Source organism: Budorcas taxicolor, chromosome X (genome assembly GCF_023091745.1).
Source record: "Budorcas taxicolor isolate Tak-1 chromosome X, Takin1.1, whole genome shotgun sequence".
In the NCBI taxonomy this organism is placed as follows: domain Eukaryota; kingdom Metazoa; phylum Chordata; class Mammalia; order Artiodactyla; family Bovidae; genus Budorcas; species Budorcas taxicolor.
Genome location: NC_068935.1, coordinates 124,912,024 through 124,935,378, shown reverse-complemented (window position 1 = coordinate 124,935,378; position 23,355 = coordinate 124,912,024). Strand labels below are relative to the sequence as shown.

Below are 23,355 nucleotides of genomic sequence, written 5' to 3'. Positions count from 1 at the left end.
ACTTTCTCTGCTACTAACAACACCTGACTGCAGAGAGGATACTGGGGTTTGAAGCAAAAGAAACTAAATCTAAAATTGAGACATATAAGACATAAACTGTATCCAGCTCTCCCAATGCAGTAAATAGACAGTGCTAGGCACTGTCCCAAGAGGACATATTTGAACAATTCTAGGATCTAAAGTCTTGACATTTTATATCTTATCAATTTTTCTTAACAGTCTAGAAAAGGTACCCAAGAAGTTTCAGAAAAGCTGCCTCTGGTGAAGAGAAAAAAATGAGAACTCCAACGAAGAAATCAAAATAAAAAGAACAGACTGAGCAGATGCTACCAAAACAAATGGAGCAAAACATATTAAAATCACTGGCGGGTGAAAATGCTTAGTAAGTGAAAGAAGAAAAAGAAAATGAGGCAGTAGATCCATCTTTATCACTTCTAACATCCTCAGCTTAAATGAGCAAAACAGAAATATAGCCTCTAAATGATAGAGACCCCTAAATATCTGTCTTCAATTTTCCAAATAATGTTTATTTTCTTCCTAAAAATTCAAGGATGAGTTTAATTGAGGTGACACTCCTGAGTCACAGGCCATTTGTGAAATGACTTAACCATGGTCCTTTGATGAAGAACTGGCTTTTAAGTCAATACTGGAAAACTTTTAATTTGTAAATTGTTCATTTTGTTGCCCAAGTTTAGAGAAAGAGACATTGCTATTAGAGGTGTAAATAGGGGTTATTATAATTATGCTTCCATGTGTTTCTAGAGCATTTATGGTTATTTATTTATTTAGGATCTGGCCTTTGACATGAAGAGCCTGAGTTGAGAATAAGGCTGTCATCTCACACTTTTTTTTTTCTTCATCTCACACCTTTTAAATGGCCTTGAATGCCACAGAAAACTACAAAACAGGTTGCTGACTAACTGAACGATCTCTGTGATCTAAATTCTTTATATGTAAGCAAAGACAGACTACCATGCAAAGTAAGCTGAATGGGTTGTTTTAAAGTTGCAAGAATACTCGAGTGGTTAGGCATTCCCTTTTCCAGAGGATCTTCCCCACCCAGGGACTGAACCTGAGTCTTCTCCATTGCAGGCAGATTCTTTACCGTCTGAGCCACCAGAGAAGCCTCCAGAGTGAAAGTGTTAGTTGCTCAGTCGTGTCTGACTCTTTGTGACCCCATGGATGGTAGCCCACCAGGCTTCTCTATCCATGGGATTTCCCAGACAAGAATACTGGAGTGGGTAGCCAGTTCCTTCTCCAGGGGATTTTTCCAACCCGGGGATCAAACCCAGGTCTCCTGTCTGAGCCACCAGGGAAGCCCTTTCATAGAGCATTACACTTAATCCATCCCACTGAAATCTAGTTGCTTAGAACATCATTTAACAACTAGTGAGAATCTCTGAGAGAAAAAGACAAGCTAGGTACTGAAGCATGATCATTTTAACGGCCACACAGAAAATTTTAAAACCTTGAACTTCAGGAACCAAAAGTATCTGAAAACTCTAGGACTATAAATATTATGAAATAATTGTTAATACATGAACACAATAGGGTATGATGAAATACTTACAGATACCTCAGCCCACCCCACTGAAGAATGTCCACTGAAGCAAATGAACATGTTGGCAAATGATGTGCAAAAGGAAGGACTTTCATCTCTTGTCCCCAAGGAATTTCAGAGCAGAACGTGAAGAGAGAAAAATCAATCATAAAACTGCTTTCCCCACAACGTAAGATGAAACAAGTACTATCGTTTAGAATTAAAATAGTATGGGGTTGGGGGAGGAGGAGTGGGATGAATTGGGATTGACATATATATACTACTATGCATAAAACAGACAACTAGTGAGAACCTACTGGTTCTCACACAGGGAACTCGACTTAATGCTCTGTGGTGACATAAATGGTAAGGAAATCCAAAAAAAGAGAGGAGATATGTATATATGTATATGTATATACACACATACGGCTGATTCACTTTGCTTTACAGCAGAAACTAACACAACATTGTAAAGAAACTAGACTCCAATAAAAATTTTTAAATAGAATGAAAATAGCACAAAAGAGAAATTCATCTTTTCTCAAAAGAATGGCTTTGAATCTACTCTTCATAAACCTGTCACCCTTAAACCTCTGAAGCTCAGCAACCACCAAAACTCTCTGCTCATCTGTTCTGCAGGAGCCACAGGAACAGGGGGAACTAATTCTTCCTTGAAGCAATTTTACAATCTCTTGGGATCATGTACCTGATCTGCTAGTTCATAGGGATTCTCAGAAGACTTTTTTCTCAACTCATCATTCTAAGATGAGAAGAATAATATCCTTTCCTTTTAGTGATAGGCAACACGAACACACGTTAAATACCAATCTCAACCACAATGAGACACTACTTCATACCCAATAGGATGGCTATTATTAAAAAAGAAAAACAAATAGAAAATCACAAGTGTTGGCAAGCAAATGGAGAGACTGAAACTCTTGTGCATTGCTGGTGGGAATGTAAAATGCTGCAGTCACTGTGGAAAATGGTATGGAGGTTCCCTCTAATGTTAAAAAGAGAATTACTAGATGATTCAGTGATTCTACTCCTGGGGATATATCCCCAAAACACTGACAGTAGGGATCAGTATGGCAGTGTTCACTGTAGCATTATTCACAGTAGTAAAAAGAGGGAAACAACCTGTTTATCAGTGGAAGGGTGTGCGTATGTGTGTGTGTGTGCACGCGTGCTAAGTCCCTTCAGTCATGTCCGACTCTGTGTGACCCTATGGACTGTAGGCTGCCAGGCTCCTCTGTCCATGGGATTCTCCAGGCGAGAACACTGGAGTGGCTTGCCATTTCCTTCTGCAGGGGATCTTCCCGACCCAGGGATCGAACCCAGGTCTCCTGCATTGCAGGCAGGTTCTTTACCCTCTGAGCCACTAGGGAAGCAATGAAGGGATAGTTAAACCAACTGTGATTTACCGATACAATGAAGTATTATTCGGCCTTAAAGAGGAAGGAAATTCAGGCACATGGATGAACCTTGAAGACATTATGCTAAATGAAACAAACCACAAATGGACAAATATTGTATAACTCCACTCACATGAGTAGTCAAAGAAAAAGAAAGAAAGTAGAAAGGTAACTGCTAAGTGGAGGGGGAACTGGGAGTTAGTTTTCAGTTTGGGAAGACGTAAAAGTTTTGGAGATAGATGGTGATGATGGTTGTATAGCAATGTGAATGTATTTAACACTACTGAATTGTACATTCAAAAAGGAATAAAGTGGTGTCATGTTATATATATTTTACCACAATGAAAAGATTTTATACTTTTAGAAGGGTACACAGAAAGCTCTTATGGGGGATTTCCACTGGGAAGTAAAGTTAAGTGTGGGATTGAGACAGTCTTGGTTTTGTTCTGTTGGAATTTTTTTTTAATCATACACTTACTTGGGTTATTTTCATTTAAAACAAAAACAACCAGAATTAAGTCACACTATAATCTGGAAGTTCCTCTTTTAAAAATTCAGTCAAAGAAAATAATCAGAGAAGGTACAATGATGCATATACAAAATGTTATTTTTAATAGCAAAAATCTGGAAGCAACCTAAATGGCTATCACACAGGGAATGGTTCAATAGATGGTGGTGCATCTTGACAATGAATGATCACACAGCTCTCTGACAGAAAAGGAGAACTCATATTAAGTTTTAAAAACTGGTAACATTTAATATGATCTAATTATTGTATGAAGAGTGACGTGTGCTACATGCACATTCCGGATCAGATAACAGATGCATATAAAATGTTGACTATAGTTATTCCTGGATCATAGAATTAAGGACAATTTCTCTTTGTTTCAACTTTGAGTTGTTTTTATTATAATAATTATTGCAAAGAGCTTCTATAAGCAGAGGAATAACAGAGCTATTTCCATTCTGAGAAACAAGTAAGCAAAGGATTTGGGGGGCACTCAGCAGTGCAAAGAGTAGTTTACAGGTCACTAACCTTTAAGGGGCCCATCTCCAGGCCCTCATCTGATGGAGCCAGAGAGGCCATCATCAAGACTTTTCCAACTTTCGCTTCATCAAGTGTTTACTCATTTCCCAAATGAAGAGTCACCATCTGAATTTTGCATATAAATACCTAATTCTCATTTTTACTTTTCACAGCTCAGATCAGTGACATCCAGTGATAAGAATAATCAGCAAATGTAAGATATCTTTCAATAGGAAAATTCTTTCAAGCCATTGCAGATGAATATATTTTTTATTTTAGCCAACTGCTGCCTGCACTCATGTCCTTCTAGGCAAGCAACAGACCATTCAAAAAACTTTTCAAGAAGTCCTCCTACTCTTAAAATAGTGTGTTAAAACAGTGTGTTTCCTTTTTTTCTTGCTACTTTCCTTTTTATGTAATTGTGAAAATATTATGTTAGAGCTGACAGAAAAAGACATAGAGGAATATATTTTATAGATATCATCAACTTGTCCCTTAAAAATTTTTTTTGCAACAAAAAACAGGAATATGCAAGACATATGACACATTGGAAGCCTTACTTGTCCTGTGGCTTATTTACGGAATTTTATTTTGTGTTTGGAAAATGACAGACTTCTGCTTTTAGGTAGACAAATACGAACAACTCACAGAGAGAAACCAGACTACCTATTACTAGCAAACTCTTAGAAAATCAAATAATTTAGTGTCTCTATTTTACCCTATATATGAGCAAACAAACAGAAATGTCCAGTACTACAAAATCAGCCAAAGATCTTTACCTCAATAAAAAGCAATTCAACAGCACCCAGAAGTCACTACTCACAGCTTCTTCATTCACCAGGAAAACGCCAATGTCCATGCCCCCCACCCCAGAGTGAAACACCCCATAGCTGGCTCACTCTGTGTGGACGTGGTCTTCTCTCCTAAGCTAACCTGAAGAGCAAGCTGCATTTGTTTACCACACAAACATCTGTAATTGCTAAACATCTCAGTGACATGGTGTAACAGTTACTGCTTGTGCAGGCTGCCCATCCAAATTACCCTCTGCAGTATGAGCACAGGAAAACCCCAGACACAGAGAAATTAGAAACATCTGTAAAAATTAATGGCCAATTGACCAAAGTGGTGGGGGGTGGTTAAAACAGCTAAATAGTTCCAGTGTCACATCTGATTGTAGAAAATAATCCTCCACATTATAGGTTGTTCCTTAACCCATTCACAGCAACTCCCCTCCCATCTCCACAGGGGATCCTAGCTAGCAAACACTTCATTTTAACCTACTAATGCAAACTCATCACAAAGCTTGTTAGAGAATAGTATAGGTAAGATACAAGTTAAGGGAACTTATTCCATCTCTAAAAGAAAATAGAAAAAAAGAAAAAAAAAAAAGAAATACCTCTTCTCCCATCATGTAGGCAGCCTCCTCTTTTCAGTTTGAAAAGGTCCCAGAACTTCCCTGCAGCCCTCCCACTTCCTTCCAACAGCCAAAGGCACGGAGCCTGAAGGACCCAGCCTAACCCTGAGTCATACTTGGGACCAAATGAGCAACGGGGAGAACAAAGCTCCCATTTGTTTGTGGTTCAGGAAGCCAGGGCCGATTCATGGCTTGGGTGGCTTCACGAAAAGTCCTCCTCCCTCGCCTACGTTGCCGCAGGAATCTAGGCTGCCTCCTCAGACCCACAGGTGTGACCACTGGGACAAGCAACACACTCAAGGAGCGTTTATTTGGCAAGACTCGGCAACCACTTCTGGTTAAAAACGTCAGAGAGAAAATAAAAAACCCACTATCTTTCAATAGATGACATGATTTGGGAGTGAGAGATGTCTAAGATATGGTTTGTATATGAAATGCCCATCATGAGTGTATTTTAAAGAAATAAAATAGTTGTAAAACACAAAAATTACTCATTTAAAAAAGACAAAATCTGAAGAAGGAGCAGCAGCCATCCACTTCCCTTAGGAAAAATACAGCAAGACTGCTGCCAGCCATGCCAGCGGGAGTATCCTAGCAGATAGGAATAAAGTGCTTAAATAGAAATCTTGTTTTTCGCCTAAATGAGATACCATTTTAATTGTCACTATGATGAATTCAGAGGCCAGTGTTTAAGAGTTCACAACACTATAGCCAGAGCGTCTAAGATCAAATATCCAGCTGAACCACTTCCTAATTGTGTGATCTTGAGCAACTTATTTAGAGTGTGTTCACTTCAGTTTCCTTATCTATAAAATGGGTATAATAGCACAATGATACAGGGCTATCCAGCAGATTAAATAGGCAATATATGTAAACTGCTTAGAAAAGTGCCTGGCACACAGGAAGTACCCTATGAGTGACTATTACAAATTCAAGCTCTCTTCAATAGTATCCTCATCTTACTACAGTTTTCATTTACGGAGATTCTGATAACTGGTTTCAGTTATTAACTATGGTTAATTTTTAAATTAAGCTTATTCAAAAACCATTTATTCAGTATTTATTAACTACCTACAGTAGTAAAGGGCTTTGAATAAGATGCTGTCCCAGTCCTCAAGAAACTTGCAATCTGCTTGAGTAAACAAGGCATAGATCTACTTATGTATCAGGCAAGAAAACACATGTGGGAAATGTCACTTGCCTGAAAATGGCAAGTATGATGCATGTGCCACAGAATTAGCATTTTGAATTTAGAGGACAGATAAGAAATCCCCTTATCAAAACCTAATTAGGATGGGAGGGACAAGACAAATCATCTCTGCAGAAGAACTCCAAATAATTAATGTAGATACTCCACCCTGAAGCAGATGAGCTCAACTTCCCACTCCTGAAGAGTGAGGCATGTACAGCGACTTCTTCCCAAAGAGTTGATGGGGAAAAGGAGAAAAAACAGACCAGCTTTACAGTGGAGAGAACTGCTAAACACTCCCTCAGCTGGGAGACCAAGGTCAACATCACCCGTGAAAAGTCATGTTCAGACCATGGACCCTTTCTCTGATGGGATAAGAACAGCACTCCACCTATGTGGATCTCCCCCCAAATCCATCATTTCAGTCAAATCACGAGAAAAACATCAGACAAATGCCAACTTGCGTTCAACCTACAAAATTTTGCAAAACTACCAAGGTTACCCAAAACAAGGCAAGTCTGAGAAACTGTCACAGCCAAGGGGAGCCTAGGGAGACCAGGGCAAGCAAATGTAATGTGGTCTCCTGGATAAGATCCAGGACAATAAAAAGGACTTTAGGTAAAAACTCAGGAAATCTGAAAAGAGGATGGACTTTAATTAATGGCAACATTAGTTCACTAATTATGATAAACTTACTATATTCATGTAAGATGCTAGTAACAGAGGAAACTGGCAGTGAGATATGTGGAAACTCTGTATTATCTTCATTATTTTTCTATAAATCTAAAACTATTCTAAAATTAAAATTTTCTTAATTAATTAGGAAGATAAGCCTGCTGAATGTACATGTATATATAAATAAATGTATATATGTGATTTATAGACACACATGATGATGTTCTGACTATATAAATCTGCATATATATATATATAAATGTATTTAACACGTATATAAATGGATTTAATGCCTTCTCGGCTTAGCTTTCTTATCTCTTCATCCTAAGCCTAGCTATTGATATAGACAGTCGAATGCTGACTCCTGGCATTTTGCTTTCCATAACACACAAAAGAGTTTTCTTTGAAAGGAAACTTGGCTCTTCTGTCAGTTCTGCTGCCAACCCAGTCTACAGCGGCCCAACTCAAAGAGTGTGCATGAGGTGGGCCCATCTGCCCCTTTCCAAGAGCTACTAGAAGTTCCTGGTGCCTGGCCAATTAGTCATCAACCACGGAGTCCTGAGACTGGCAACTCTCCCAGCTACTTCCTCTCCCATCTCCAGTCCACACTGCCCGGCACCGCCCCAGTTTTCTCTCTAAAGTGCCAATGTGACCAACACACTGCCTGTCAGAACCCCTCCAACAGTGTGCCAGCCCACCCAGAGATGTAGCCTGTGAGTAGGCTGGCAGACCTGAGGAAATAGGGTCAGGCTTTCCTGCAACTCGGGCTTCCCTTGTGGCTCAGCTGGTAAAGAATCCGCCTGCAATGTGGGAGACCTGGGTTCGATCCCTGGGTTGGGAAGATCCCCTGGAGGAGGGAACGGCTACCCACTCCAGTATTCTGGTCTGGAGAATTTCATTGGCTGTATAGTCCGTGGGGTCGCAAACAGTCGGACACAACTGAGCAACTTTTACTTTCACTGCAACTCCCCGCCCCCAAGACCCCTGCAGTGCAGCCAGACCCAGCCCTTGGCCATCACCACGCTCTCCCCTGGTCCCTGTACACACTGCTGGGACCATGAATCTCCAGGTATCTTTTAACACTTGGCTCAAATGTCACTTTCCTTGAAAAATCTCCCCTACACACTATTCCCTCCTCGCAGACTCCAGGCGAGTTAGCAGCGCCTTCCTCTCTAATGTCTTTGATGCTTTGGACATAGCTCTGCCAGTCCTTTTCCCGTGCATCAGAATGACTTTAAATATGTACTCACTTCTCTCTCATGTAGGGACAATCCAAAGCGCTAAATGAGAGGTCTGTATGTGACAGCTGATCTAAGGCGTGATGTGGGGGAGGAAGTGTGAACTCCCTTCCAGTTAAATACACCAGAGCCGCCCACCCCCTCCCCCTCGCCCCTGCAACAAACAACCTGCCAGGTGAAAAGTCTGCACACATTATGCTAACACAGCATCCAGACATGCTACCTAGCCAATCCCTTTCCAAATGGATTGCCATTCCTTAGCTCATTTATCCAGAAATTTCAGAGCTGCCGCTGCTGATCCATAAAATACATTCAATAAAGCTTCAGTGAATGAAGGAATGAGCCAATTAATGAGCAAATGGAAGAGTAAATCTACAACCAGGCTACAAGCAGACCCCAAACAGAATGAGTCTTCCTTTAGTCTCATGCTTGGATTAGGACAAAACATATTCATGTATCCAGTCACAAATATTTATTGAAGGCCACCTATAGTTTACCAATGATTTTCAAGGAACTGTAGATACAATGGTGACTAACAAAGAGGGTCCAAAATAATGGACTTGCTTTCTTTCATTTCTTAGACTTATTTTTAGAGCACTTTGAGGTTTACAGAACAGTAAAAGGAAGGTGTAGAGATTTCCAGATACCCTGTACCTCCTCACATGCTCAGCCTCCCCTGCTATCAACATTTCACACAAGAATGATATATTTGTTACAACCAATGAACCTCCTTATCACCCAGGGTCTCTAGTTTTCCTTAGGGTTCACTCTTAACTTTTCAATTCTATGAGTTTGGACAAATGTTTTGTATTGGCCAAAAAGTTCGTTCTGTAAGATGTTTTGGAAAAACCTGAATGAACTTTCCGGCCAACCCAATATAATGACATGTGTCTATCATTATGGAATCATACAGAATTGTTGTTTAGTCACTAAGTCATGTCAGACTCTTTTGCAACCCTATGTACTATAGCCCACCAGGCTCCTCTGTCCATGGGATTTCCCAGGCAAGAATACTAGAGTGGGTTGTCACTTCCTTCTTCAGGGATCTTCCCAGATCAGGGATCGAACCTGTGTCTTCTGCATTGGCAGGTGGATTCTCTACCACTGAGCCACCTGGGAAGATGTGCCGTACAGAGTATTTTCAGTGCCCTACACGTCTTCTGCACAGCACTTACTTTCCAATGGCCGACACTGAAGACTTGGTGATGTCAAACAGCTAGTACAGATGTAGCAAAATTTATTTCTACTTTTCCAAGCATTAAAATTTCCATAATGAGAAGTTAAAGACATGATCCTGGAGACTGCACTGCTATTTATAGGCATTCGTATTCTAACAACCAAAAGGGTAGCAATAACTACTAACGTTAATTCAGTGATTATTCTATGCCAGGCACTTGGACCCATTTTTGTGTGTGTTACTTAATCTTCCTAACAACCACATGAGCCAGGTTTTCTTGTCATTCTATTCTACAGATGAGGAATCTAAATTTGTAGATATAATAATAAGAATAATTTGTCCCAGGAAGAGGTAGAATTAGGATATGAACATTGGGAATTCTGACCTTCATGCTTAATAACCACTACATTCCTAAAACACAATTTTAAGGCCTCCTGGGAATGTGATTCTTGGTGACCATATGGCTGCTATTAAACATTTCATGGAAAATACACTATCTGAATGTTTTAGAAAGTATACATGAAACACACATAAAATACTAAATAGCACCTACTATGTCCAAGAGTAACCCTGTATACTGCTTCTGGTTCCCTTTTCCTACCAGCGATCTTCTTACCTTTCCTAGATTAAGAAAGATAACACATAAAGCAAAGTCTGAAAATCCCAGACACTTCATTCAGCTTAGGCAACAAGTGGGCATCTCAATTCCATCTGCTCTTTAAAAATCACAGGTCTTTCATCTGCTTAAGAGATGTCACAAAATCTTATCTTTTAGCCATTGTGCAAGACATTCAACACTACAGGTCTCATATAATCGTGACAAGGTTTGACCTAGTTGTGTTTCATTAATCAAAGTTTGTATCATTAGCTCCTGGGATACCCCACAGCTACAGTCTTCAAAGGATTAGAGACATAACTCTCTCACTTTTAAGGAACTAAGATAATCACTTTAGATGTTTACATGTTTTAATCTTACATCAGTATACAGCTTGATGAATTTTTACTAGTAGGGATAAAAAGACTACCTGAGATATATATGATGATATTAAAATTTCTCTTCCTGTAATTTGGCTGATTAAAAAATTGATTACTAGCTCATTTATATGTGACTTTAATTCTAATTTTCTGTTGCAAGTAAAAGCTACAATGTTGACATTATCAAGGCATTAATTTGGATGCCTGTGATTCTATAAATGAGATTCAAGATGATGAGAGTTAAAAAAGAGACTGATGCAAACACAATATCTAGTTGTGGAACAGAGAAGAAAAAAAAGAAAACAATCATTTTGAGAGAGAGAGAGAGAGAGATCATAATGGAAATCAACTAAGACGGGAAGACCATGGAGCTTCTTATATGGAATCCAATAGGGTAAACAACCAACCTAGAAAAATATTTTTCCCAATCTGGCCATTTGAAGATCCCAGACCAAAAAGACTACTTTTCTCATTAATTAAGGGGGCCAATACTAGCTGTACCTAGGGCACTTAAGCATGGAATAAGCTGGTACCAAAAAGCCAGGATTATTCTATATAAAAATATACCAGGGACTTCCCTAGCAGTCCAGTGGTTAAGACTTTGCCTTCCAATGCAGGGGGTGCTGGTTTGATTCCTGGATGGGGAGCTAAGATCTCATATGCCTGCCTTGGCCAGAAAACAAAAACATAAAACAGAAGCAATACTGTAACAAATTCAATAAAGACTTTGAAAAGACACATGTACCCCAGTGTTCATCGCAGCACTGTTTATAATAGCCAGGACATGGAAACAACCTAGATGTCCATCAGCAGATGAATGGATAAGAAAGCTGTGGTACATATACACAATGGAGTATTACTCAGCCATTAAAAAGAATACATTTGAATCAGTTCTAATGAGATGGATGAAACTGGAGCCGATTATACAGAGTGAAGTAAGCCAGAAAGAAAAACACAATACAGTATACTGACACATATATACGGAATTTAGAAAGATGGTAATGATGACCCTGTGTGCGAGACAGCAAAAGAGACACAGATGTATAGAACGGACTTTTGGACTCTGAGGGAGAGGGAGTGGGTGGGATGATTTGGGGAGAATGGCATTGAAACATGTATACTATCATGTGAGAAACGAAGTGCCAGTCTATATTCGATACAGGATACAGGATCCTTGGGGCTGGTGCATGGGGATGATCCATAGAGATGATATGGGGTGGGAGGTGGGAGGGGGATTCAGGATTGGGAGCTTGTATACACCCGTGGTGGATTCATGTCAATGTATGGCAAAACCAATACAGTATTGCAAAGTAAAATAAAGTAAAAAAAAAAAAAAACCCACACATCAGGTTAGGTAGGTCTTGGGACTCACCTGTGCATCTGGAATTGACCTACCCAGGTGTAATACCTGACACATCTTTCTGAGCTTATTTGGCCAGGAGTGATCACCTGAGTGACTCGTGAAAAGGAAAAGTGTTCAGAAAAAGAGTGAGACGAGAGCAGGGTCACAGGGAAGCAGCCTGATGAGGAAGTTCTCTCTCTGGTCCACAGGTGGGAGATAAGGTATAAGCCATGTTCATGAGAATAAGGTCCTGTCTGGGTTGCCTTCTTACAGTCTCTCAACCCCATCTCTAGGTGGATGACTCTAAAACCCAAACCCACAGTTCACTCCCCATTACTTATTTACCCAACTGCTTGATGGATGCCTCCCTTGATGGTCCCACAAGGACCTCAAAATGCAGCTAGTCTAAGACTGACCCCATAACCTTCCTTCCCCAATATCTTTCTCCTCCTGTGTTCTCTAATCAGGGAATGACACTGCCATCCATCTAGCTGCTGAAGTCAGTTGCCCGAGGCATTCTCTTCAAGTCTTCCCTCTCCTTTATCCCCCACATACTATCAAACTTCTTGATTCTATCTCCAAAATATTTCCCCGCAATACTTATAACAATAGTGCAAAGCTGTTAGAAAATTTGTCTTATCTTGCTTGATATTTCTTTCCATGTAAAGGGGAGACGAAACGGACACTTTCTCTGGACGCTCTTGGCCTCTGGGCAGAATTGAACACTCTTGGAACTCTCTGTCTCCCTATTCACTTATCCTGAGAGAGTGAAATGACTTCTCTGATATGTGAATTTAGGAAAAGTAAACTGGGCATGCTTAGCTCAGCTCTTCTTTCTCCTCCTCTTGGAAATTGACTGTCTCTGCTGTTCCCCAAGGAGCAGGCTCTTCTACATTACACGGGTCTGCCCGAGCACAGCATCACTGAGACTGGGTGAGTGAGTCTGTCTAATTCTGAAGATCAATAGCTAGGCCCATTTGATTTTCCTAATCTATATCCTCTGGCTTCCCTGGTGGCTCAGAGGATAAAGCATCTGCCTGCAATGCAGGAGACCCGGGTTCGATCCCTGGGTTGGGAAGATCCCCTGGAGAAGGAAATGGCAACCCACTCCAGTATCCTTGCCTGGAGAATCCCAGGGACAGAGGAGCCTGGAGGGCTACAGTCCATGGGGTTTCAAAGAGTTGGACATGACTGAGTGACTTCACACACACACAATCTATATCCTCCAAATTTGCCTTCATCAATAACAACATTGTAATATAACACAAGTAGAGAAACAGACACAGATCATAAATATATAACTTGAGAAATTTCTACAAAGTAAAATAAGACCTATGTAAATAAATATACCATGTTCATAGATTGGAAAGGTGTCAATTCTCTCCCCCCCACCAAAGTATCTATAGAGTTCAAGTAATGCCATTCAAAATCCAGAAGGTTTTTTTGGGGAGTAGGGATTAATAAGCTGATGCTAAAATTTATATGAAATGGAACAGCCCAGGAAATCTTAAAGAGAAATAGAGTTTGTGTAGTTACAATACCAGAAATCAAGACTGACTACAAAGCTACAGTAATTAGAGTAGTACAGAATGACCATAAGGACAAACAGACCAACAGAACAGAGAGTATGGAAGTGAACCCACACGTACACAGGCACTTAAATTATGACAAAGGTGACCTTTTTGATAAACAGGTGATCTTCAGAAAGGATGATCTTTCTGATAAACAATGCTGAGTCAACTGGACATCCATACTGAAAAAATAAGCAAAAATAATATTCTGATTTTCCATCCACTGACTCACTTTATTCATTAATTGGTTTAGAACCTACGAGGAGGGAGATTTACTGGTAGAGTCAATATAAAGTTTCTGTTACCCTCTCTCCTGAATTCTAGTTACCTGGCGTCTGTAATCCACTCCTCCCACTGCAACTTGGTATACTTTCCCTAAACTGCATATCTGATCACATCCTTCTCTGCTGAGAATTGCTCCCCACTGCCCTCAAATTCAAGTCTAAACTCCTTAACAAGTCTCACCAGGCCCTTGCTAATCTGGGCCCGGCTTTCTTCTTCATTCTCATCTTTCCCCACTTCCTGCTGGAAGCTGGACAAACATTCTGTGCTGTTTTCTTTTCCCTTCAGGCACGTATACATGCTGCTCTTTCCACTTTGACAACTCTATTCTCCTCTGCCTGATGAATGTGTACTGGACCCATGGTTCTCAGCCTAAACATCACTTCCTCTAGGAAGTAGGTACACACAGACACACACGAATACACACTCTCCAGCCTCCCTAACCACTCACCACTTCCTGCCACGCCCAAGGCTTCTTGCAGCGCAGCACATGTTCTCAGCCTGGTCATGGCATTCCCCACGCTGCATTATTCTTCTTGTTTACTTTTCTGCAGCTCCCTGATGGGCAGTGACCTGTTCTTATTTACCACTGTATCCCCAGTGCTGAGCGTATAGTGAATACCCAATAAATACTACCTGAAATGACTTACATTTACATTTCCCAAGTATTTTCAGCTATATAGCATTTTTTAAAAGTCCTATGATTCCCTGGTGGTGCAATGGAAAAGAATTCACCTGCCAATGGAGGAGATGTGGGTTCCATCCCTGATCCAGGGGGATCCCCTGGAGTAAGATATGGCAAGCCATTCCAGTTTTCCTGCTTGGAAAATCCCATGGACAGAGGAGCTAGTGAGCTACAGTCCATGGGGGTCACAGACAGTTGGACAGCATGTAGCAACTGAACACACACACACACGCACACACGAAGTAGGAGAGGTATAAAGAGTATTCCCATTTTACAGATGGTCCAACTGAGGCGAAGTCAGTTTGTAAAGGTCAATCAGCTAGGACAATGGTACCACACCTTTCTAATCTTATGATATTTAACTTAGTTCACCTTTAGCCACACCATATTTTCCACTGTTTTTGATATAACACATATTTAGCTCTGGGCTGAGTTTAAATGGTACACTTTCCCCCAAGTTTTTTTTTTAACCTTTATCAGAGGAAATTTCCAACATGTACCAAAACAGAGCACGGCATACTGTGGCCCCGTGTATGTACCACCTAGTCTCAACAATTATCAACTCATAACCAGTCTGGTTTCCTCTGTGCCTCAGCCAACTCTTCCATCTTCCAACTTACCGGAAGTCAAATCCCAGACGTTAAATCTCTTCATCTATACATATTTTGGTTAAGTGGTGCATTAAACACATCATTCACAGGCATGTTCACAAATGGTAGTGTTAAAAAGGTTCATAACTGGGGTCCTTCCTTATCGTTCAATAAGAGAAGCAAGAATACTGATTATTTCCTTGTTGTTATGGGTGGGTGTTAAAGCTATACCAGTATCTCTCTCCTGGTGTTTAATCATCAGCATTCAACCACTCTGGGTAGGGTGATACAGATTCAAGCCCAGGTAAAATAAACACATAATTTTCAACTGACTCAGAAAAGTAGATCTTAGAACTTCTCACACTTGAACAGAAAGCACACTAGAATGCTCGCAGCTGTTAACAATCATCATAGTCCTTTTTTTCCCCTCATGTAAGTTATCAAACCAATCATGTCTGAAGGTCAACTGCCCCAGCCTAAGTGGAAGACCCGCTTGTGCTTCACTGAACACAGATGCTGTCACATGAGATCCAGTCTGTGCTTCTGCAAAACTGAAACAGTGAGCTGAACTCTCAAAGGAAACTTTCTTCCTTAAACATAAATCTTTGACGCAGAACTATCTCAAAAGCGATGAGAACCATGTTGTACACTAGCAAAACATCATCACACTCGTGAGCTCCCACGCCAGGTTGTGCAATAACATAATGGAACCATAAATCTATGGAACTATCCATGGCACCAACAACAGGGGGTGGAGAGAGTTTTAAATCCTCTTAGATGCTGTAAAAATTGTCCGCTGCCAGTAAAACAGGCTGGGAAGTTTACATTTCCCCCAGAGACTTCACAATGAGAAGCAGGCTAAGGGAGCTGCCAGCACATGGTTTCATTCCGCAAACAAACCACAAATCAAGATGCACACACACGCTGTGTGTGTGTGTGTGTGTGTGTGTGTGTGTGTGTATTACTCTGATGAAGTTAACATTTCATGTCTGTAAGACCAATGCAGTAAATCTTGCTTCACAAAGATGCAGCGAACCATACAACTACTATATTTCTGACTATTTAACTGTTATCTTATGACACTCAGTCCCCTCATTTCATAGATGTCTGTAATCTCTAAAGTGCTAGTTTTAATATTATTCCTGTAACTAATACTGAGCATCTACCATGTGCCACACACTGTTCTAAGCACATTACACACATCAGTGAACAAAGAATACACATAATACAAGATAAACATTATGTCAGAAGGGTGCACGTGCTAGGGAAAACAGAAAGTGCAGTGCAGGAGGGGCCAAGGGGGCAGGTTCCTGAATGGTGGGGCATCGGGGAGGAGGGGCAGGCAGCTGGGGGTGCAGATGGCAACAGTGTCCAGGCAGAGGCCTGCCAAGCGGGAGCACACATGGCATGTGTGAGCAGGAACCAGAGGGCTGGAAGTGAGCAAGTGGGGAAAGAGCAGTGAGCAGAGAGGTCCGAGTGGCCATGGGCTTCAGGTCACCCTAGCTCCTGGGCTGTGGGGAAGATTCCCACTTTGGTCCACAGGGGAGCCTCTACAGGTGTTTGAAAAGAGTGGCATGACCCTGGGTTCGACACTGACACTAGGGTGTAGGGGAGGGAGACCAATTAGAGGCCACCACAGTGATGGTGAGACCAGAGCTGATGAAGGCGCCAGACACGCTTAGGAGGCAACACTGGTGGGGCTGCTGATGGATCAGCCATGGGATGTGAGGGAGCGAGGGGAGGGAGAGACCACCCCAGTGCTTTTCTCTCAAGTGATGGGAGGGGAGCGGCACTGCCCTCAACTGAGATGGGAAGGCTGTGGGCAGAGTGATTTGAGAGGGAAGAGGATGAGTTCCGACCTGGACAAGGTGATAAGAATTTCAGAACTGCAAGTGACTTTTTCCCAATTTGCCTTCAGTTGTTCTTGTTAATTTGCCACAAACTTGGCCATGAATAAAAAAAAATACGATTGAATTTTTTTCCAGCATTTCAGGAGTTCAGTAGCTAGTGAGATTTCTCTGTACAGAAATGGTCTGTTACACTGCTATACTTAAAATGGATAATGAACAAGTACCTACCGTACAGCACAGAGAACTCTCCTCAATGTTATGTGGCAGCCTGGATGGGAGGGGAGTTTGGGGAAGAATGGATACATGTATATGTATGGCTGAGATAGATGAGAATTTATCTTATATAAAATTGTCTTAAATAAGAATTTATCTTATATAAAAATAAGAATTTAAGAACTTCAAGTGGAGATATTCAAGTTAGCAGCTGGACTTGTGGCTGGCTGTGGGGCTCAGAGGACATGTGCTGAGATACAAACCTGAGAATATTATATTTGTCACTGATTACACACACACAATGTGCTTTTACACAGAGAAGAATAAGACCAAGAATCATGAAACAAACAAGGAATTAACTGTTCACTGACAGAGTTAATGATCATGCTCATTTTGACCACTTGAATAAAATGAAGAAAAACCTGTATTCATTGTTCCTTCCCAAGATGGGAACTTGCTTTTTTGTAAATATCTCCTGGAATCTGAAAGTGACTGTGTTGAACAGAAATGAGCTCACAAGCTGGGATACTAAATAGTTTTCAGATCTCGAGAAACACCAAATTGATTACTGAAGGAAACAATAGTGTATAAGAGAAGTTTCCATGAAAGAATTTAAATGAAACAGTCTTCATTTTTAAGTGTCTGTCCTTTCTGTCTTACTCATTTCTCAGGATGTTTAAGTGTCCAAAAAGTTTCCTTTCCAGATTTTGTTTCTAATGCATGATGACACCAGGCTAGGTTGCTGGTGGATGGAGGGAGGGAGGTGGGTGGAAGTTCTACAGCTGCAGAAGATGATGCAACTTTCAAAAATTCATCTCACTGAAAAATGGAAAACCCTTAAAAGCTGCGGGTAAACCTGCAGTAGCGATGTTGCCAATACCCCATCCCCCAAGCCTGCTGGCACAAACGTCAAAGAAACAATTTCAGCACTAAATCAAATTAACAAACATCCCTTAAGCACAGCACGAGTGTAGCTTATTACAATCTGGAAAATTCCACAGTATTTATCAAATCCTAAGCAAGGCTATGATGCTTAGAAGTGTACCACAGTAGACGTCACTGACAGCCACAAGCATGACAGCTCGGGGTGTGTTGCTGTGGCAACCGAATAGTCAGCAGCAGCACGCTGTCTGCCTTTTACCAACCCAGAACCAGGGGCAGGACAAAACAGCCAGCTCCCTGACGGGAAAGACCCAGGCACTCGCAGAGAGGGCCATCTCCGCCATTCATGCAACCAAGAGACTTCCTGGTGGCAGTCTGAAATCATTTGCACCAAAGACCTTGAGAAAAAAATGCACAACCCCCTTCTCTAGTGCAGAAGCAGTCAACATGCCCCAGCACAAAGCACCAGAGAAACATTCCAGGAGAGGAGAGAGACTGGTGGCTGTCTGAAAAGTATCAAGGTCATGTGTTTAGCTGAGACCAGGTGTGAGTGGCTTTTCTCCAGAGAAAACCAAGAAGGGCTGGTCTATGGGAAAAGTCACCCTGAGAAACATTCCATAGACAGGAGATCAGTAAGAAAAGCAACAGTAAACTAGAGCATGAGCCTTTTTAAAAGCTGTCCTCATATAGAAGATGAGCTGCACACAAGGACAATGAGAGCCCAAGAGAGGCACAGGACATCTTAGACGCCAAGCCCTACGAGGTAACTTTTGCATACAGGACGTTATGTGGAAATAAAACAGAAACTGTCAAACATACCTTTTCCACTGGCAGAAAGTCATTTTCTACTTCAATCGACCTTGGTCTTAGCTTTATTGGCTTGTCTTTGAAAATATCTCCAAAGCCCACTCCCTTGACTTTCTTCGGCTGGATGGCAGCTGTTGCGACTGTGCCGTTGGCACCCTCAGATTTGGTACTGCTTGAGTCACCCCCGTCACTCTCGGAGCCTGTGGTTTCCCTTAAACCTGTCAAGAGCGGGGATGGGGAAAGAAAGAGCTCAGAAATCAGCCACAGCCATGAAGCACCTCATAGCCAGCCAGGAACCACTGTTCCAAGTATCACAGGGTACAGGATAACTCGCATTGCCATTGTTCATTTAGTGTGTAAGGATGTTGCAGGGAGGTGGCTCTGAGTTTTGTTCCACCTCCCCAGCCTTGAATTTTAAGAAGCAAATCAACACTTTTCAGAACATCCAATTTCAAAGCAGATGCCTCTGTCAATGTGACATGTCACCTCTTTTCAGCCAGAGCCTGGTTCTTAGCCAAATTTGTTTTTGTGCAGTCTATGCAGTAACAACCTTCCCTGCCCCCTCCTCGCCTCCCCACCCAGTCAATACCACATACTGTACCTCCTATCTTTATGACATGTCAATTAGCAATTAGCAACGAAAGTAACATTTCCTAAAGGGAAACTGTAAAGCTAAAAGCCATTTAAACAAATTAGCAATTAAAGAAACCACACAAAATTATGACTGCCAAAGAATTAAATCTCTGGATGGCTTTACAAGGAATAAATGCACACAGACATGCTTCTCTAGGAAAGCACTAAACCAAACTTGACATTGAAACGCTTTCACTGGCAAGATGATTGTATTTGTTAAAGAAGGAAAGGAAGCTGCCTTGTGGGAGGCCAGAATGCCCCAAGCCTCCAGCTCTTCTTCACTCCCCTAACACCAACGCTTCCCTGAAGCTGAACCCCTTTCCAAAGAACGCTGGGGACATGACACCTTTCCTTGGACTTCCTGCAGTCAAACTGTTATCAGTATGACAGCGTGGACACTTACCTCCCCAGATTCCTCTTTCCCCAGGCTCTGCCCACAATCATGTTCCTAAAAGGAAGAGCCTATTTGTTTCTAGTTAATTTCTGAGTGCACATTCTTACTTTGATGGCCAGTACATTAGCCATGGCATCAAAGGACAAGAACCAAAGGAAATTTTATGAAAAGTCTACCATTAAGCCTGTCTCTCAAAGACTCGAGATGTACAGAAGAGCTCCTGAACATTGACTATGTATCTGCTGATGACAATGATGCTCTAGTTCTCTATTAGCCACACTGTGCATTATCTTCCTACAGGAAAGGCGGCCTCCTAGTACTTAAGAAAGATACACCAAATCACTGCTTGCATAAACTGTCATAAAATGTCGAAGTCATTCATACAGACAAGTCTCAGTGCAGGAAGAAACTGTTAAATGAAAACAGAAAAATACAGAAAGGTCATTAAAAATCGCTAACATGTTTCAAAATCAAATCTTTTAAACAATGGCTGTGTTTGTTGTTGCTGCTGTTTTCAATAAAACAGTAATTATAAGCCAAGAAGGGGGGGGCGGGAATGAGGAAGATCCCAGGTGTACATTTTAATTAACCAAAGAACAGCACTTATGAGCAAGAACAGAGGGCATAAGAATAAGGAACAGCCCACAACAAGGGGGTCAGCTGCAATTTACAGGACTGGATGCAAGTGTGCAAACATGGAGAACCTCCCTGGATTAGCTATCCATTCATGTGTTTATCTGTGCATTGTTTTGGGAAATATCCCTGCTGGAGATATAATTTCGGAGTCTAAATATTATGTCATTTCCCCTTTAACATGTTCTCATTTTGCCGTATGGATTCTTCCTGTGCGATAAATGGCTTGTATATTCTTTTCTGGTTTGGAAAGAAGCATTTGAGAGTGGAATAAAGAAACGGTTAGTGAATAGAAACCATCATCGTGCCTCCACCCCGCCCCTCAACCACCACCAGCAGAAGGCAGCAGGGCAAAGGGAATAGGGCAAGGCTGTTACCGTTTTTCAAAGAAAAGAATTTGAAGGATTCTTTTTATCATTCCTCATTACCTAGAAACATAATATTTTCAACCACTGGCATCCTGATTTCACTGAGCTTCTGGTTTTAGGGATTTGCCACCTTCTGGGCTCACCTTAATAACTGTGCATTAGTTACTCTGAGAAATACTCTTCATGTTACACAGCGAGAGGTTGCAGGGTCATTCAACCACACAAGCATGGGCTGGGAAGGAAACACACGGCAGATCTGTCTTCCAGAAATTCTGGCAGCCTGCTTCTATCACTTTCCAGTATGAGACAAGTTAAACAGCTGAATATTTAGATTGATGAAAAACCCCAAAATCTAGTCCTTCCCTTTGGTGGGAAAGAAAGGTGGCTTTTCATGTTCACGTCTGTTTGGTGCTGTATCTTTTGGTCACTGGTGCTCATAACACACACTACTGTGTAAAATATCCTTGTGTCATGCTTGGCATGCCACATGACACCCAAGGGCAAGGGAACCCAAAGTGTGGTCTGTGGACTGGGGCCAGGTCATGAAGGGTTCGTTACTGAAACACTGGGTACCAAGCACAGAAAGTGTCTGTGCACAGAAACACTTATAGCAGTGTGTGCTGGTGTGACTTCCAGACGTGTGGCCCACAGACTTGTCTATGTGAATGGAGCACAGACCAGCCTTGGTCCGTCTGCTCCCACAGGGAGGCGCAAGAGGTGCAGCACATGCGCAGTGAAGGCACGTCCAGCAGGACCAGGTTATCTGTCTGCAGGGGGATGGAAATCAAAGAACACTTTGCTGCAGACAGTTTGAGAAGCCTGGCTCTGGAGTTCATGTCAGAACCTTCTCTTTCATAGTCATGTATACATCTCTATGCACACATATGTGTATACGTCTTTATGTACACATATGTATATATGCACACTAAGGCAGATGATTTTCCTTTGCCGTGAGAAAAGAACAAAGCTTCCTCAGGTTTGCTATGGCCACTCATATAATTGGCTGAATTACAGAAAAGTTCATTGTCAATAATTTCCTTAATATTCCAGCACTAATCAATTCAAATCCGTGAGCCATTTCTATTTATTTTCAGTTTTACACTCACATGTCTAGTGCTCACTGTGTGGTAGGCCCGTTCTAAGAACTTCATGAGATTCATTCATCAATCTCATTTATCTCCATCCCCTCAACTTTTGGCAGCTTTCTTTCCACTGCACCAAAGGCTACACCCTGGTCCTGACAAAAAGAAGTCTGCCGTGTGGTGATTGGCTGAATGAGCAAAGCAAAATATCATTTCTGGCATGGACTGTTCATGCCCACTTCTTACTTCTTTGAACCGCGCAATGAGGCAATGCCTTACTGATTGTCCCACTCAGTAAAAGCAATAACCACAAAGGGTTGACATCTCCATGAGAAGCCATCTTACACCATTCCAGAGGTGCAGATACTGGGACAAATACATATGCCATGACCAGTGTTACGGATCCCTTCTCTGCACGCATGGTTCATGCACGCATGTCACATACATGACAGAGGCACAAAGCAAACAAGGCAGCGCTGGGGGCTGGTGATGGGACTGCTCCTGCAGCACACACCAAGGAGACGGCACTTATCTCAGGCAAATAAGCCCATGTCCTTGGCTGAGAAATTCACAGACACTTGGCAGAAGCATGAGCAGCTCAGGGGAGTGCGGCTGCATCAAAAAACACAAGTACCCAGATCTTATCTTTACAAATGCCTCCTGCTGTTAAGGTCACTCACTGTAATAGCGTCTGTGGCCCTCCGTCTTTCCCGGTGCAGCTCGGTACAGAATTGTCCCTTCAAAGGTAGTCTTTCCTGACAGTGAATGAGAAAAGAGAAGGGGAGAGAAAAACAAGAGGGGGGAGGGGGAGCAAGTGATGGCAAAAGAAGGAAGAAGGAGAGTCTTTAACTGAACTTGTCTTCAATGAATCCACTTTAAGCTTCATCCACAAAATTAATTAGAAATCATAAAGGCAGAGTTTAAGAATGTTATAGAATGAGCCCAAAGTCCCCATGCAACCATGATGGCAATGAGCCCCAGAACTGGGGCTCACCTCTCTGAATGCCTGGCATGTGGATCATGCCCAATGTAAACCTGGAAGCCACTTCCATATTACACCTCAAGGACAGGAAAATCTCAATTAACCAGAGGAAATCTAACCAATCAGATTCCTTAGGTAACTCAATCTTCTCGTTGCAGAGTGCGACTCAAACAGAATATAGATTTTGGTCCATTATCTTTTATCTTCTACCCCTAGAGCCCAGGATGATACAAACTGATACTCATGACCCCAAGAATCTAAACAAGGCACAGAATCCTTTTTAAAAGATTTTTCATTCTTAGTACCTTTAAGCAAGAAAATGTACTAGAATTCTAGAAACGGGTTTTTATCAATGAGGTTGGAAACCAATCGTGACTTCCATGTTGATGTA

The 23,355-nt window shown here is 41.7% G+C and overlaps 1 protein-coding gene across 2 annotated transcripts in view; it reads right to left on the bottom strand.

The window, feature by feature from the left end:
• The window catches only part of SH3KBP1 (SH3 domain containing kinase binding protein 1), a 331,561-nt gene that overhangs the window by 126,793 nt on the left and 181,413 nt on the right, over positions 1 to 23,355 (bottom strand). For both annotated transcript variants that reach the window (XM_052662946.1, XM_052662948.1), the window contains one exon: positions 18,885 to 19,090. In XM_052662946.1, the coding sequence (XP_052518906.1) occupies positions 18,885 to 19,090 (206 nt within the window). The remainder of the gene's footprint in view (positions 1 to 18,884; positions 19,091 to 23,355) is intronic.